At 38.6% G+C, this 15,527-nt stretch overlaps 1 protein-coding gene across 4 annotated transcripts in view; it reads left to right on the top strand.

Moving 5' to 3' along the window:
* Positions 1-12,397, top strand: part of vti1a (vesicle transport through interaction with t-SNAREs 1A) — a 133,292-nt gene extending 120,895 nt beyond the window's left edge. For 2 of the 4 annotated variants that reach the window (XM_005794569.3, XM_005794568.3), the window contains one exon: positions 11,046-12,397. In XM_005794569.3, coding sequence (XP_005794626.1) covers positions 11,046-11,139 — 94 coding nt within the window. In that variant the 3' untranslated portion in view covers positions 11,140-12,397. The remainder of the gene's footprint in view (positions 1-11,045) is intronic. The other 2 variants (XM_023341371.1, XM_023341370.1) reach the window with 1 other exon arrangement.
* The last annotated feature ends 3,130 nt before the right edge of the window (positions 12,398-15,527 follow it).

The following is a 15,527-nucleotide window of genomic DNA, read 5'->3' as shown; positions in this document are numbered from 1 at the left end:
TGTTCAGATTTATTTTAGAAGACTGTGCGCTTATAAATCAAGTCATGTTAAGTTATTTAAAAAATGCAATAAAAAAATTACTTTCAGCTGTTTCGAATTCTCACATTATCACATTTTTATGGCATTTGCATTTGGCAGGTTGGTCTTTAGAAAATCTTATGAAACGAGGAGTAAACACAAAACAAAGTTAGCTTCTTCATACAAGTAATAAGTGTATCTGTTCTTTTCATTCAATATAAATTTAATAATGACTATCAATGTTTAGGAAGGAACTCTTACCCCATGTAGTTTTGTTTTTTTACTGAATTAACTCTACTTTCTTGTTTGCATTGGGTGAAAGCAGTTGCAACACAACAGAGAAGCACTAATTAATTGGACAGAGAGAGATTCTGGCCATTTTTCTCCTTCTTTGAACTTTTCTTCTTCTTATTATTATTATTCATTAAATGCATCAAAACCAAGAATTCCCAATATTTTCAGTCTGTAAATGCATCAAACAACTGTGTCGGACAATTAGGGCCATTGTAGATAGAGGAAAAAATTATTATTGACAAAGACAACATTTGAGTACATTTCCACTACTCTCTGGTGTCTTAAAGTTATAAATTGCAAGAAGAAAATTACAATTTCCTCTGATTAAAGGCTTAAATTTCAATAGATGTGCATTTGGGATTTTACTCCAGGTTTATAGTGAGTCCACACTCTGGAGATTTTGTTCTGACACAGGAAAAGAACCCAACTCTACTACTTACACTTTGAAAAACTCATCTCAATTCTCATCTCATAAACTTTCCACTTCAACCTTATAGAGGACCTCTAGAGCTTTTGTCACAAATCTTAATCTGTATAGTTTTTAAAAACCTTCTAAAGTTTTTTTTCTTTCAAATTCTTGACTTCACAATATTTTATTATATAATAGATTACTGTAATTTTATGCCTTTTAATCATAAAAACTTTAGTTTTGAGAGAACAACTGAGATTTTTATTGTAAATACGTTAATTTATTCTCAAAACTTAAATTCTTTGGTAGAAATTTACTCCTCCCTTACCAATTAATTTTTTTTTTATCCACAATTTCTATAACCAACAGCATGCACTTTAATGCAATTCGTAACGTAATGTATGACTTGCAATAGTCTTGTAGTTCCTTTATTTTCTGTCTGATTCAAACCTGCTAGCTCTGACAAGAAACCTTCATCAGAACTGGCTGTTCTTTGTTTTATAGACCCGAGAAATAAAATTGGAATCAGTTGAACAAACGTGGACCACCAATCAGCATCAGCCAGGAGAAACCTGATCAGTGACTATATAAAATACCCTTAGTGTTGACATTTTCTTTGAGTATCTCACCAATTAAGGATAATGGAACTTGTTCAAAATAGACCACTATCTCTCTTAAATGCTAACCAAGATGCTGCACAGTCTTATTTCAGGATGCTCTGTTCAGAAAATTACAGTTAGTCAATATGGTATGCCTTCATAAAGTGCAAATCTACTTAAAAATACATGCTGCTATCATCTTACAGCCTGAACAGAGAACAATAGGGAAGGGGAAAAATTAGAGAAGGTCAACCAAGAAGGGCTTTCTGTTGAAAGAACAGAAAGTAAGCAGAAGGTGTGAGGGAGGGGACATAAAGATGAGACAACTGTGCACCAGAAGAGAAAAGACAGAAGAAGGTGAGGGTTCAGGAAGGTTAGCTGTCATGGGACTGATCTGTGTGTGTTTGGAGCTTTGAAAGCCACCTGCACCGAGACCAGAATGAGGGAAAAGTTGCAGCAGAAACACAAAATTGCTGCCGGCAAGAAAAGTTCTTAAAAATTCCAGAAACAGTTGCAACATATTCCTTCTTCCTCTTTCACCCATTTCAGTTTCCTCTTTCCATCTCTTTTTTCCCCCTCTTTTAATCCTTTATCTCATTTTTTGCATACACGTTACTGCCTCCCACACTGAATTTACACCTTCTTTCTGCTAACTTTCTCCTTCTGCCCCCATTCCCTTCCTCCTTGCACTACTTCTCCAGCAGACTGCTGAATCCCAGTCTAGCCTTGAACTGCTGCCGCTGCTGGCCGTGGTTGTTAGCAGCCAAATAAAAAATGGATGAACTGCTAAAGCTCTGGTGCTATTTTCCTGCCTTTAGTTGGAAGGAAAAGGAAGAAAGAAACTGTATTGAATGAGGCCATGTCTTCCTTATTGAAACCTGACCAATTAGGTTTTATATATTTTATCAGTAACTTTAAAGGAACCTCTGGTATTATTTTTATTTTACTAAAATTTAGCCATAAATTATTATAACTCATTAATTTAGAAATATTTTATTTGTTACATCTTTATTTATTGTTTGCTTTCATAAGAGGAGTTGGTTTCTGTGCAGAGCTTCCCTCATATTTTTTGCAACTCTATTTTATAGATGCTTGCGTAAAGTTTGAGCTCTACAAAAGTAAATGTATGTTTTTGTATATTTACATTTATTTATGCTATATACTTGCATTTTCTTACACTGTACTTTTTAGTAAGCCTATCTACAGCCATTGCTGGACTTTAGATACTGGCTTAAACATTGAATGGGATTTCAATCTAAAAACTTTTTTTTTTGCTGCCTAACAGCTCTAGTTTTCAGAAATAAAAAAATAGATAAACAGTAAAAATAGAGATGCCCAAATAAATCAGAATCTGAACCACACTTAAGCGCTGAAACAAAAGTATTGCTCTTTGGTTTGGATTCAGTAACTGATGGAAGATGATGATTGTTGTTCTTTCCAGTATCCATAACTCATTTCAATATTTAGACAGAGGAAGTAAAAACGAAGTTTTAAGAGGTTGTTTAAAAGGAAACTGTATTTTTGCAAGAGAGAGCAAGACTTTTAGCAGGTAACAGTAAGGCTAACGGAAGTATAGCAACTTGAATTTGTTTTATCTTTAAGTCGTCTCAGCCTCTGTCAAATACCATGAGACCGATCTTTACTAACCCCCCACTAAGTATGCCAACAATCACCCTGGTAACATTTGAAATGTTACCAGGGTGATCGTTTTTAACTTTTTTCATATGTGGGTTCTGTTACTGCTGTTTACCGCTGCTTACTGCTGTCAGGGTCACTGACAGCAGTAAGGGTAGAAAAAACTATTTTTAAATTATAGTTCTTAAAGAGAAATCAACTACCATCAGGTTTGGGCTTTATAAAATATCAGAAATCAGCAACAAAATTTTGATTTCTGCACCTCAAATTAGGAAAGTGATTCAGCACGACAGTTTACTTTTTTAAATCAAATATTGTCTATTTCATCATTGTTCTTATTGTTCTAAATGTTTACATGTACTTTTCCTAAAAGAATTTATTTAAATTCCCTCCACTGCTGCATGACTGCCTATAATAAGAGCTAATATTCTCGCTCTTCGCTCTACAGTCAGTATATAAGTGTTGGTGTGTGCAGGCTCTTAAATGTTGTTTTTCTTTGGGGAATTACATAGTGTTGGGGTCTTCTTTAAATAATTACAGTAAACAGCATCCAATTAAAGACCTACTTTAACTCTGTGTGAGTGTGTGTGTGCAGATGTTTGGAGGGGGGGGGAAATCACCATTTATCTTTAACACCCCCTTGGGGGCAGTAGGCTGAGCATACATGGCGGGATCAGATCTCTCTTACAAACAAGTCAAGTCATTATCTCTGGTCTGCAGAATGAACTTGATCCAACGTTCCTGAATGCTTCGGCTTTCCTGTTTCTCGTTACGTTCACTTGTTTCAAACGTTGCACATTTTTCTGCCTAACCGGGGCGATCGCAGGCCCATCTCCGCCCTTTGTTTCATCATATTTCAGTCTGCGGTTTTAGGTTCTGTGCGTGTTCGAGAGTGTGCGGAAGCCTCAGACAAAGGGAGTCGGTGTGTGAATATTAGGGAGCACATGTGCTTCTACAATGAAACATTTATTTGAATTAGTTTCGTTTTAACAAGTCAGGGCGTTACTAAGACTTACCCCCACCAGTGCTCCACCTCCGTGTCCATCACTCAAACCATTTGTGAACACATTGATCCTTGCCTCCTTTTCCCATTTCTCTCCTCCTCCTCCTCTTCCTCCTCCTCCTTGTCTTCCTTGCTGTATATTCCCAGGGTTTGCAAGGAGGAGAGCCAGAATGGCTCAGACAGCCATTGATTTTTATTTTATTGGTTTACTTGTGGAAAGAGGACGGATAAGGGAGGGCCTGAGAGATGCAACTCTGCTGCTAAGTTTGCTCGTAGTGAAGTGTGTGTAGGGGCGTGTGTGTGTGTGTGTGTGTTTGAAGGTGGGTTGGGCCTGTCTGCTTATGTCTGTCTCACCGCCATTGTTTTTGTTTTGGGGCAGGGGTGTTATCTATCCGTCTGAAAATTATGTGTGTGTGTTTGTTTGCGTGTGGATGTCCAGCCGCCTTAGAGAGCCATCAAAAGCAGACTGTACAAGTGTACTGTGTGCCCAACGTTGTGTGCTTTCCATGTGTACACACACGTGTGTGTCATTTGAGGAGCTGGGGAATCTGGGGTGCTGATGGAGCTGGCACCAGGGACTTGGACCCAAACACACCCACACACACGCACACACACACCTGCGCGCGCACAGCTGAGGTGTATCCCGGTGCTCATTAAAGCTGGTAATAAGGCTGTGCTGCTGAAAGAGGAGGGAAAAAACAGGCAAAGGAAGGAAGGAAGGGAGGGAGGAAGAGGATGGGAATGGAGGAAAAAGGGGAGGAAAAAAAGGGAGATTTTAAATTTTAATAACACTGGTACGATTTTGTAAATCTTTCCTGACAGAAAAGTCCTCATTATTTTCATCTGTCTCTGAGGAGCCTCTCCTCCAGCTTTGCCTCCTCGGGTAAACGGACCTTTCTCTCTTTACCTCTCTTTTTTTCCCGATCTTCGGATCTGTGTTTCTCCCCTCACTCTCCACCTCTCTGTTTCACCCCTCCGCTCTTTCGTGTTTTTCCATTTCCAGCTCCTTTATTGTCCATTTCTTTTCCTTTCTCTGCTCTGTCGCTGATCATTTCCACTCTCTGTGTCCGTCTCTCCTCCATCGCATTTCCATCCGGTTAGGTGTTACCTCTCCGGTTACCTGCAGAGGAACAATGACGAGAGCCAATAGGATAGCCAGGACCCTGTACTCTTATTGGCTGTCACTTTACAGTTACTGCTCTGCTCTTTCAGTCAGAGATGCTGTAAATTTGTTGTTAGGTCATAAACATTATATACAATCATATTTAATAAATTGGAATATTGTTGAAAAGTTTACTAACTCCATTCACTAAATGAAACACCTTCTTTAGAGGAAAGCTGATGAGCAGGTATTTCATTATAAGATTACAAAAGTAGTGCTGCAGAAAACCCTTATAAAGAATTGGATGTTTATTAGTTTTAAATATTTTCTGCTGGCTAAAGGTCTTAAATGGTATTTACAAAAACATCAGGCACTGAACAAATTGCCCACGTTATATCACTTAAATGAATAAAACATCAGAATTAAATGATGAATTTATTAACATTTTACATAACATACTTTAACAGTGTTAACAAGAAAACATGATGTAAACATGAAGAAATTATGACTTCAAGCTGGGTTGAAAAAGAACCGGTGGGCCATAAGAGGGTATCCCTGAGATGACATCATCATGATTGGGGTTTTTATGCTTTTGTCATCATCAAAAGGTTGAAAGTGGAGTTCATTAATACCGTTTTTAACTTGTCACATTAAACAAGTTAAATTATTTCCAAGTAGGGAAATAAAAATTATTTTATTCCGTTATTTGTTTCTTTATTTTTGCCAAAAAAGAAAGAAATGGCAGGTTCTAGAGGTGACATGAATTTTGTGAAATAAATAGCTGAAACCACTTTAGCAGAATTGTATTAATTTATTTAATGAACTTTTTATCTATCCTGTCACAGAAAAACATATCAGTGCTTTTCTTTTGTTCACTTATTTTGCAACAAACTTTTGTCAAAATCTTATTGAAGGAAACATTTGGTTTAGTCTGATCCAAATTGCCCTATTAAGATGCAATACATGTAAAATGTTGAACATTAAAGTTTATAAAATAAGAAACAAAGGCTTCTGATGTAGTTTTTATCCTACAACAAACCATTTTAATTGAATGAATCTGCAGTATGATAAATCACTACATGTGCTCTTTAGTGTTATCATCACTCTGATCTGGAAAACATGGTTCAGAAGCTCAATAATGCATAAACCAACACGTTATGATTTGGGTTTTCAGTAGCTTAGCGTCATTGTAGGGATCTGAGTGGATGTGGGTCAGTGTGCACATCTGCACCCTTTTGTATGTGCACCCTTTGCATCAGTCACACATCCTCAATCCTTCGTCTCCCCCACCCCCACACACACACACATTTCTCACCCTCTGCCTTTATGTCAAGTGTCAAAACTGGAGGATGGATCCGGTTTGATAAGTTCTGTTCTGTCTGGCCACGTGTCAGGACAGGATCAACCACACGGTGGAGGAAAGCTGTGTTCACTTTCCTACCTCCCACTTTTTCTTTTCTTTTAATTCCTTTTACAGGGAGGGCTTAAAGGAAACATTTATCTATTTATCAATCAGGTTGCATTTTAGTTGTTTCTGTTGTCTGAGAAAATTTAAGAACATTCTAAATAACTTTTATCTATATCTACAGACTCATTGTCTCTCACAGACACAAAGGGAAATGAGTCATATTTCCTCCTCCTTATTGCTTATGAGATGCTGTCACTAAACCTGTCACAATAACAAATTTTGTTGGACGTTAAATTGTCCCAGAAGTTATTGTGATAAACGATGATATCGTTTTGGCACCATTTTCAAAAAATATAATGGTAATGGCATAATAATGTAAGTTGGTCCTCTCAAGGATCAATAAACTCTCATTTCCAATGAACATCTTAAAGCAGAACTGGAAGACATTTTAAATATTCTAAATAAATAAACAAAACAAGCTAATTAAATAATAAAATGGAAACTGACGTCTTTGTAAACAAAGCAGAGCATCAAAAAAGGGTCTAGTTCAGACCAAGCACCAGACTGAAGCCTTTTGTCATCTAGTCTTTTGTATAAAGAGAGACAGACCCGAGAAAGACAATCATGCAAATGGAAATTATTGAGCTCATTTTAATTTATCATGCGATTAATTGATTTATTGCTAATTACGACAGGCTTTGCTGCCGCTGCTCATGTGACTGTGTAAGAACAATGTTTCCTTTGTTCATCATTTGTTTGTTTGGACGATTATTCCCTCCTGTTCTGGATGTGTTGAGCTTGACAGGATTTTTACCTTTACTTCATTTTACTTTAGGATGGTTATGACGATGCGTAACAGTGGCAACAAGGTGGAAGGTTTTTGCAACTGGGAACTGATTAGCTTCCCCAAAACTCAAATAATTCTAGAGAACTCGAAAAGGTGGTTGCAGAGTAGGACCAGGGATCATATCCCCAACTCCAACGTCTCTCTGTCCTGTTTTCCAGAGATTGAAAGAGGAGTAACAAAAGCAAATGAGGTGGATTAGCAGTGCTTACCAACAACTGATGGTTTGATCCAGGACTTGTTGCTGTGGAATATGGTCTCTGCTGCCTGGATGTACAGTTAGATCTACAAAGTAAACAAGCTGAAAGTTTCTCGTGTCTTGCGTGATGTGCAGCGCAGCGCAGACGAGATAAAAAGAGGAATTCATAAAAACAATAATAATTCAAAAGTCTATTTGAAAGACATGACATTAAGAAGCATCCATTCTCAATCTTCTAATAATTTCGAGTTTTGTTGTTCCACATATTTGTAGCAAACGATGAGCTCAAACATGAACCTCTGCAGTTATATCCTTAAAACCAATCAAACTGGAATCATCTGTTCTCTAATTAGACATTTAGATTTTTAACTCAGCTTTCACTGTCCATTTAAGATGTTTAAAAATGGGGATTGAATTTGCACTTTTACCTTCCCTCAGCGGGGAAAGCTTTAATTGCCGATGTTTACATGATTTTTTTTCAGCTTTGTATCTGTAAACAGATGTTCCTCCTCTGCACAGAGGCTCCTTAAGTCAAAATATGTGTTTATGGGTATTTTTTTAATATACCCCTGGGACAGAAATAAATAATTAAACAAATTCCAGCCTTATCATATTCAGTGCAGCTTTGAACACTTGGGTTTTTGAAGTTGTTCTCTGTGTTTTTTGCTGCCAAATAAGACTCCTCTAATAAACGCTGGTTTATTAGCGCTCTGCCTCCTCATCAGAATGGATAAAGCTAACGTCCTGTACAATTCTTTTTCCAAAGTAAGCTTTAAGTTGTTGTTGTTTTTTAACAAACACCACAAAGCAAGCTGGCTTCTTCCAAAGCATTCACACACACACACACACACACACCCCCCACACACCCCCCACCCCCACCCCCCACACCCCTACAAGACACATGCTCCTCCGGGTATTTGGCTTGGATAAATAATCATTCTAAATAATGAATGTCAATTAATGGGGAGAGACGTGGCCTTGCTAAGCGTGCTCTGATGAGGGTTTCAGTGGGATCTCCTCCCCAGCTGCTTTCAGCCAATCACAGCAGCCTCATCTAAACACCAGAGTGGGGTTTACTCATTACAACTTCTCGATTACCGGTTCATATTTCACTGTAGCATCAGAATTATTCACCGTTTTGTTTTGGTGAGTGTGAAAATGCATTGCACTAGTTCATATGAAGAGAATTTCAAATTATTTGTTTGATTTGTCTGTTTAATTAATAATAATCTCCCTATAAATCCCTACTAAATCTCAAACATTATTTGTGGTGATCTCTCTAATGTCCAGTGTCTTATTTGTTTTAAAAAATGAAGTTCAAGGCGATTGAGTTTAGTTTATATACTCATCGATTAGGACGAGAGGAGCTGCATCTTTGCAGCTTTCTTGCTTAAAACATTCCTCCGCAGTCATGGCTTTAAACTAATTGGTTTGCTGAATCTTTTGTAAGTCTGAGCTGGTGGAGTGTAGAAGGCCGCAAGCTCAGACTTGGACTTTAGAGGGTAGCAGGGTGACTGAGCAACCAGCCAGCCAGCCCCTTCTCAACCCTCCCCAGTGATAAATGGCCGTGACATGGGCTATTCATCTCATGCTTAGAGAAGTGGACAGTACCCCCCCTGCATGGCCTCTCCCCTATCCCTCCACAAGTCAGCAAATGTGATAATTCTCTCATTTGTCAGATGCAGCGGAGGGTTGGGAATGTGTTTGTGTTTGTGTGAGCATGAGCGTGTGCTTCTGCCACGGTTTCCCGCAGTGTCCTAAAATGTCTGGAAAAGCGCTGAATTTGCCTGTATTATTCTCCAATAAATTAACAATGGTTGAGCTTTTCCTTTTTTTATCCAAGAAAAACAAATCAGTTTCTAAAAGACTATGCAGTTTATCTATATTGTTTTAAGTGGCATCATTTATCTCTGCTTTAGGACATCTCAACTTCAGGTTTTAACTGTAGGACGCTGGTATTCGTAGGAATTATGGACCACAGTAAAAAATCTGTAAATTCATGAGACCTCAAATATAACTGCTTATAAAAATAAGACAGTGGACATTAGAGAGTCTATTTCAAACTTTAAATATGCCTTAATATGCAGTAACACACACAGTACAAACCATCTTGGCAGTAGCTAATATCTACTGTCTTTCCTATCTCTGCTGTTAGGAGTACAGCCAATCACAACCAAGGAAAATAAATGCAGCTCCTGGATTGGCTGCTTTGTAAAGGCCAGCCAGTAACATGTAAAGGATCATTGCACTTTAATATTTCAGCTTCCCAACCTGAGTTTTTTGTTCTTTTAAATGTTTTAAGTACGCATTACAAAAAGCTCCTCAAATGAGCCAATTTTCTACAAATAACTTTGAGTTGCGTTCCACAGACAATATCAAATATTTAGCCGTAAATAGATGCTGTTCACTGTAGGTTTTGTTTTGTTTGTTTGTTTTACTGCAACCTGAGAAAACACATACAGTGCCGTGAAGAAGTATTCACACCACCTGAACTTTGTCATGTTTGCTCAAGTTGCATTAAATCAACACAAAGCAGGACATAACTGTGACGTGAACAAAACACAATTATAACATTTTTCACATGAGAAAGCACTCCCCCATCATGACACTGCCACTGTCGTGTTCCACCATCGGGAGGGTGTGTTCAACATGAAGTTTGGTGTTTTTTTATACCTCTACAAAAATGTTTTTATGGAATTATTGACTAATATTTGACCAGAGCTGGGTCTACAGCCAAATCTTTTCTATTTCTATTCTAATCAGTCTTTTTTTTTCAAGCCACTCATAACTTTCCTTTCATTTCACAGTAGTGCACTGAGTGTAGTGTTTTTTAAAGCTATCATATTTTTTATTATTTGATAAAGTGCTTATCTAAGATGGTTAAAATGCCAAAAGACAATCAAAACAATTGCTACCGTCCGGTCTGATCAGCATATGTTGTTTCATAATTTCTCTATAATAAACCTCAACGTCTCAAGTTCAGCATGTTTGCGCTTCTGCTCTCTGGTTGTGTTTTGTTGGTTCAGAACTGCCTCGCTTTAGTTAAAATGGCACCATTTTATTGTCCAAAAGACTGGGTTGTTTTATGGTGAATTCCTTCAGTAATTCTGCGACTTTTATTACCTCCAGGAACTCCTGAGCCACTTTTTCCACTTTACTGTGCAAATAAAGTTTTAGAGCCAGTTTGCAGTGTGTATATACTGATCTGTCACATTTGTTTATAAGTGTTTTGCTCTGTTTCAGAAGTGTACACACATTAGGGCAGCCTTCTTTTTACAGACACTACACAGGAGTAAACACAGCAGATTTTCTTTTCCCATTTTTCATTCAACTTTATGCAAGTTTTAATGTTCTCATAGCAGTGACCACAGAGTGATAAATACCTTGTATCCAAACCTCATGGTAACTATTAAACACAATAAGCCTCCAGTTGATTACTGGTCATTTAATTTGCACATAAACATGTGACTGTTTTACATGTTTACTGCTCTGTGTTGACACTGCATTAACTTCCCTTCCCTTCTCTCTCTGCAGGATCATCCAGAATCGCATCCTGGTCTTCGTCCTCGGAGGCATCATCCTTCTCACCATCATCTTGGCCATCTATTTAAATCTGCGAAGTCACTGATCTCTACTGTGTACCCATACAAAAACACTCCACCCCCCCAACGCCTCTCAACGCAAATATAAACACACACACGTACGCGTGATTAATAGCGACAACAGCGTTGTTCTGCTGTAATTAGGACAAATGGTACCCATGAATCATACTTTCCTAAGCCTGACAGGGAGCTTTTTTCCATTTGACTTTCCTTTTTTCCTTCTGGTTTTGTTCCTGTTCTCCACTTTTCACGTCCCTTGCTTTTTCCTTTCTCTTTTCTTTTGTACTCGGGCCTTTTTTTCTTTGCTTGTTTTACCATCTCTTGAGACAACAGTGGTGTGAAATGTGTTTTTTTCTGATGGGTAAAACTTTTCATGTCATCCTCGATGTAGATTTACAGCTCATCTTGTCTTGGAACTTGGAAGAAAATACAACTGTGTGCATTTTGCATAAGTGTTTGGACACAGTTCTGCACATGCATGCATGCATGCTTGCAACAGTCACAGTCATAAACTACAGCCCCTCTGACTATTGTTCACCTCAAGCTATTCTATGTGGACATGTGTAACTGCAGTATGTCAGAGCTTTGGTAACTTAATGAGTCAGCCATTTTTATGATGCAGAGAAGCGCTTACAGATAACTCCTGCATTAAATCGCTCCGCGCAGCCAAAAATATTATTTTCAGGGCAGAATTTTGTTCATACTACTAAAAAAAACATATAGTTTGGCTTATTGAAAGAATGCTGCTTCAGTTCAAGAACAAATGTGTGACTGTTTTAAGAGAGACTAAGATTTTTAACCTGAAAGTGAGCCCACTCTTAAAAAATCCTTAAAAGTTTCCATATTTGGTACATTTTTCTCCCAATACACACATCATAAATCAAAACTCTTTTCAACTTTCTTTGTGAGAACATATAGCTTATATATGTATGTACTAACATTTAAATGTATGTCATGTATAGTGTTTTTGCTTTCGTTGCAAGTGATTCTGTTACTATTTATTTAAGAATGCAGAGGTTTCAATTTAAATATCTGTGATATAGCTGTATGATTTATTTTGTTTAAAGATTCTTTTTTGTCTGAATTAACATGAATTGTATTGCAGGACCAAAAGAAACTGTGTTGGTTTTTAGTTGCTTTCGAGGTTCTTATTTTTTCTCTGTAAACAGATCTTACCTGTTTTACAACCTGTAATGTTTGTTGTCTGTATTTCAGGATTGTCACAATACATGTTTCTGTTTATCAGTATCCAAACCGATGAAATAATATGGTTACAGGTTTGTCCTCCCGTGTGGTTCTTATTGGCTCTTTGGAAAATCTGGGGTTGTTTCACTAAAGTGTTCATACCCCCTGAATTATCACTTTTTGTCACATTTCAGCCACACACTTTATTGTGTTTCGGGGGATTGTATGAGATGGAACAACATAAAGTAATTCATAACGTTAAAATGGATGGAAAATAACTCATTGTTTTCAGAAAATTTTACAAATAAAAATCTGCAATGAATGGTGCTTGTCCCTGTTGAAGAAAAGCATTCTCCGGTCTTCACAGAGCAACTGGATTTTTTTTTTGGAGATTTAGGTTGTTTTCACATGATAGTCAATGAGACTTGGTTTGATTGGGCACCAAAATTGCAGTATTTGTTATATTTTCAGATGCTGGGTTCACTTTCACACTGGACTGTGTCAAATGATTCAAACTAATTGAAAAATCTGTTCCCCTCCATGCCTGTGGGGGCGTTGCACCAAAAGCCACTGAAGAAAACGACATGAAAATCTCTGAAGCAAAACTTCCTTCTTCACAAAATGTAAATAAAAATGGAGTAGCGTCAGATTTCAGTGGTTCTACGATTTCTCTAATGTCTTTTGTAAAAGACCACGAGCCTTTTCTCCTGGTAGCACTGGACGCTCACGTTTGCTTTGTTTGTATTTTACCAGGATGCTGTGCGCTATAGTTTGCTTCCTGCTTTTGGAGCGGTCTCTGATCCAGAACTGCATCAGAGTTCACTTCAACCAAACTGAGACAGAGTTTTCAGGTGAATCAGTTTCTTTTATTGTCTGCATCAGAGTTCAGTTGCACATTCACAGCTCCCCAAACAAAATAGTTTGATTAACGTGAACTAAACAAAGCTGGGGTGAATGCACCGTAAATGACAGACAGATGAACCCTAATCTCTCTGAAGACAGTTGCTTGCACTGGATTTTATTTAGGGGTGTTACACTAAATATTAAAACAGGTTTTCTTATTATTTGTATAATATTCAGAAAACCGTGCATCGTTTCACTTCCGCTTCACAATCACGCATCACTTTGTGTTGATCTGACATAACACCTGATAAAACACACTGAGGTTTGTGGCGATAAAATGGCAAAAAGTGCAGGGGGTATGAATACTTTTTTGCATCACACACACACGCATTCACTGTGAATACTGTCTCCTGTGGTTGGCTCCCCGGTTCCCTGTGAGGACATTTGCTATTCTGTTTCAGGGCCGTATTCGTCATTTTCAAGATACAGGGGAGTTAGCACCCCACCCTCCCCAAATACACACATATACACACACACACACACAGACTTACAAATCTCTCCCTCCCCTGTCGGCCTCCATTTCACAGGCCCTCACCATCCGCGGCGTCACTGTCTCCTTCAAAGCACCAAATTAACGGCCAACAAAATATCGTCCCTTTGACCGTCCCGCGTGGGGCCGACCCACAGAGACTTATCATTAAAGTGGAGAAATGAGGAAGGAAAAAGAAGGAAGTGGACTGGGAAGAAGAGAGGTGGGGGGTTGGATTCCCGGGCAGTTTGACAAACCTTGTCTGATAATGACCCTGTGTGACTGTGCTTTCACTCGGTCTAAATGTACTGTGTGTGCAGCCTGTACAGTATGTGCTGATGTGCTCTGTTCTCTCTCTCCCTCTCTACCTCTTCTGCCACCTTTTCTCCTCCTCCCTGTCCTCCCCTCGCTCCCCCCCCCCCTCCCAGCCTGTCAGATGAGTGGTAGCTAGCAAGCGAGCGGTGGAAGGCAGCGTGGCGGCGGCTTCTATTTGAAGTTGTAATGGTGTCAAAAAGTCAGGGCTGACTGACAGACGTCAGTCCCACAGGGCCTCATTAAAAACAGACCCACTTGACAAGGAAATAATTGAGCGCTGGCGACAACTCGGGGGCCCCTCCGCGTTTTTAGATGTTTTTATTTTCTTTTCATTATTAGCGCCGAGCTATTATGTTCATTAAGAAATGGCATTAAAACAAGTTTTTTTTTTTTTTTTTAAAGCGGGGGGGAGAGGCGGAGGGACGTATGGAGGTGGAGAGATAACGATTTGTTTAGAGCCCCTTTTCCTGTTTTATTATTTAAACAGGAGCACTGTCATGTGAAACCCTGGCAGACGTCGGCTATCAACTCTCTTTTCCTCTTTTTCTCCTTCCCTCCCTTTTATGTTTTCCTCCTCCATACATTGCTCTCATTTTTTCACCTGTCCTCTTTCTCTCTCCATCCCTTTCTTTCTTTCTTTCTTTCAGTCTCCCCTACTGAGTGACGTGTGTCATCGGAATACAAACTAGATTATTAATCAGTGCCCACCCCCGCAAACCCCCAACACACACACACACCTTCACTTTACCATCATCTTTCAATCGGCCGATTTGGTTTTCGACAAGCGTTTCACCGCAGAAAGCTGAGGATGAAAACTTGTCAAAAATAGGTTATATCTTATTCCAAAGGGCAACAATAGCAGCAGGTACAGACACCTTTTAATATTTAATTTAGACGGGTGTTAACCCTCCTTAAGTGACTGGAGGAGCGACGTCTTCCATACAGACACCACAGGACGAGGGTGGGGCAATTAATTATTTGATGTCTGAGGAGTGGTTTTCTTTCTTTTAGATTTCCTTCCACTGTTTGCTTTAGAACGTTCTTCATTCATCCGTTGATCTCATGTTTTTCCTACACATCCTGCTGAACTCACCTCCCATTTACAGCTCCATCTTCAAATAGTTCATTTATTTCACTAAATTATATTATGAAGATTTTTTTTTTACAACTAATGAAAATCCAAAATTGAGTTTATCTGAAAATTGGTGTTTTCTGTTGTTTTTGCTTGTTTGCAGTGGGGGCCAAAAATGTCAAACTGAAAGTAATCAGTCTTCTTTTAAAAAATATTGCAAAAAACATTTTATTTCTTTATTTTGACCTGCTAAATAATTAGCTAAACCTGTAATATTTTAGTGAAACAAGCAAAGCAGTCTTAGTTCTGTTATTACATCCCTGCCTGAGCTGGCAAAACAAATTTTGGCATTCACTGATGTCGTCGAGGTCCAAACAAAATCAGTCCAAGGACTGCAAATATCCCCTGCGCCGCAGTTTGGACTCCTCTGGCCTGCACAGTTAGCTGCTAGTTAGCAGTTCACTCCATGA

The sequence above is a fragment of the Xiphophorus maculatus genome, chromosome 10, assembly GCF_002775205.1.
Source record: "Xiphophorus maculatus strain JP 163 A chromosome 10, X_maculatus-5.0-male, whole genome shotgun sequence".
NCBI classification, from domain to species: Eukaryota; Metazoa; Chordata; class Actinopteri; order Cyprinodontiformes; family Poeciliidae; genus Xiphophorus; species Xiphophorus maculatus.
Note: the sequence above shows the minus strand (reverse complement) of the source record. Positions and strands in the feature narration are given on the sequence as shown.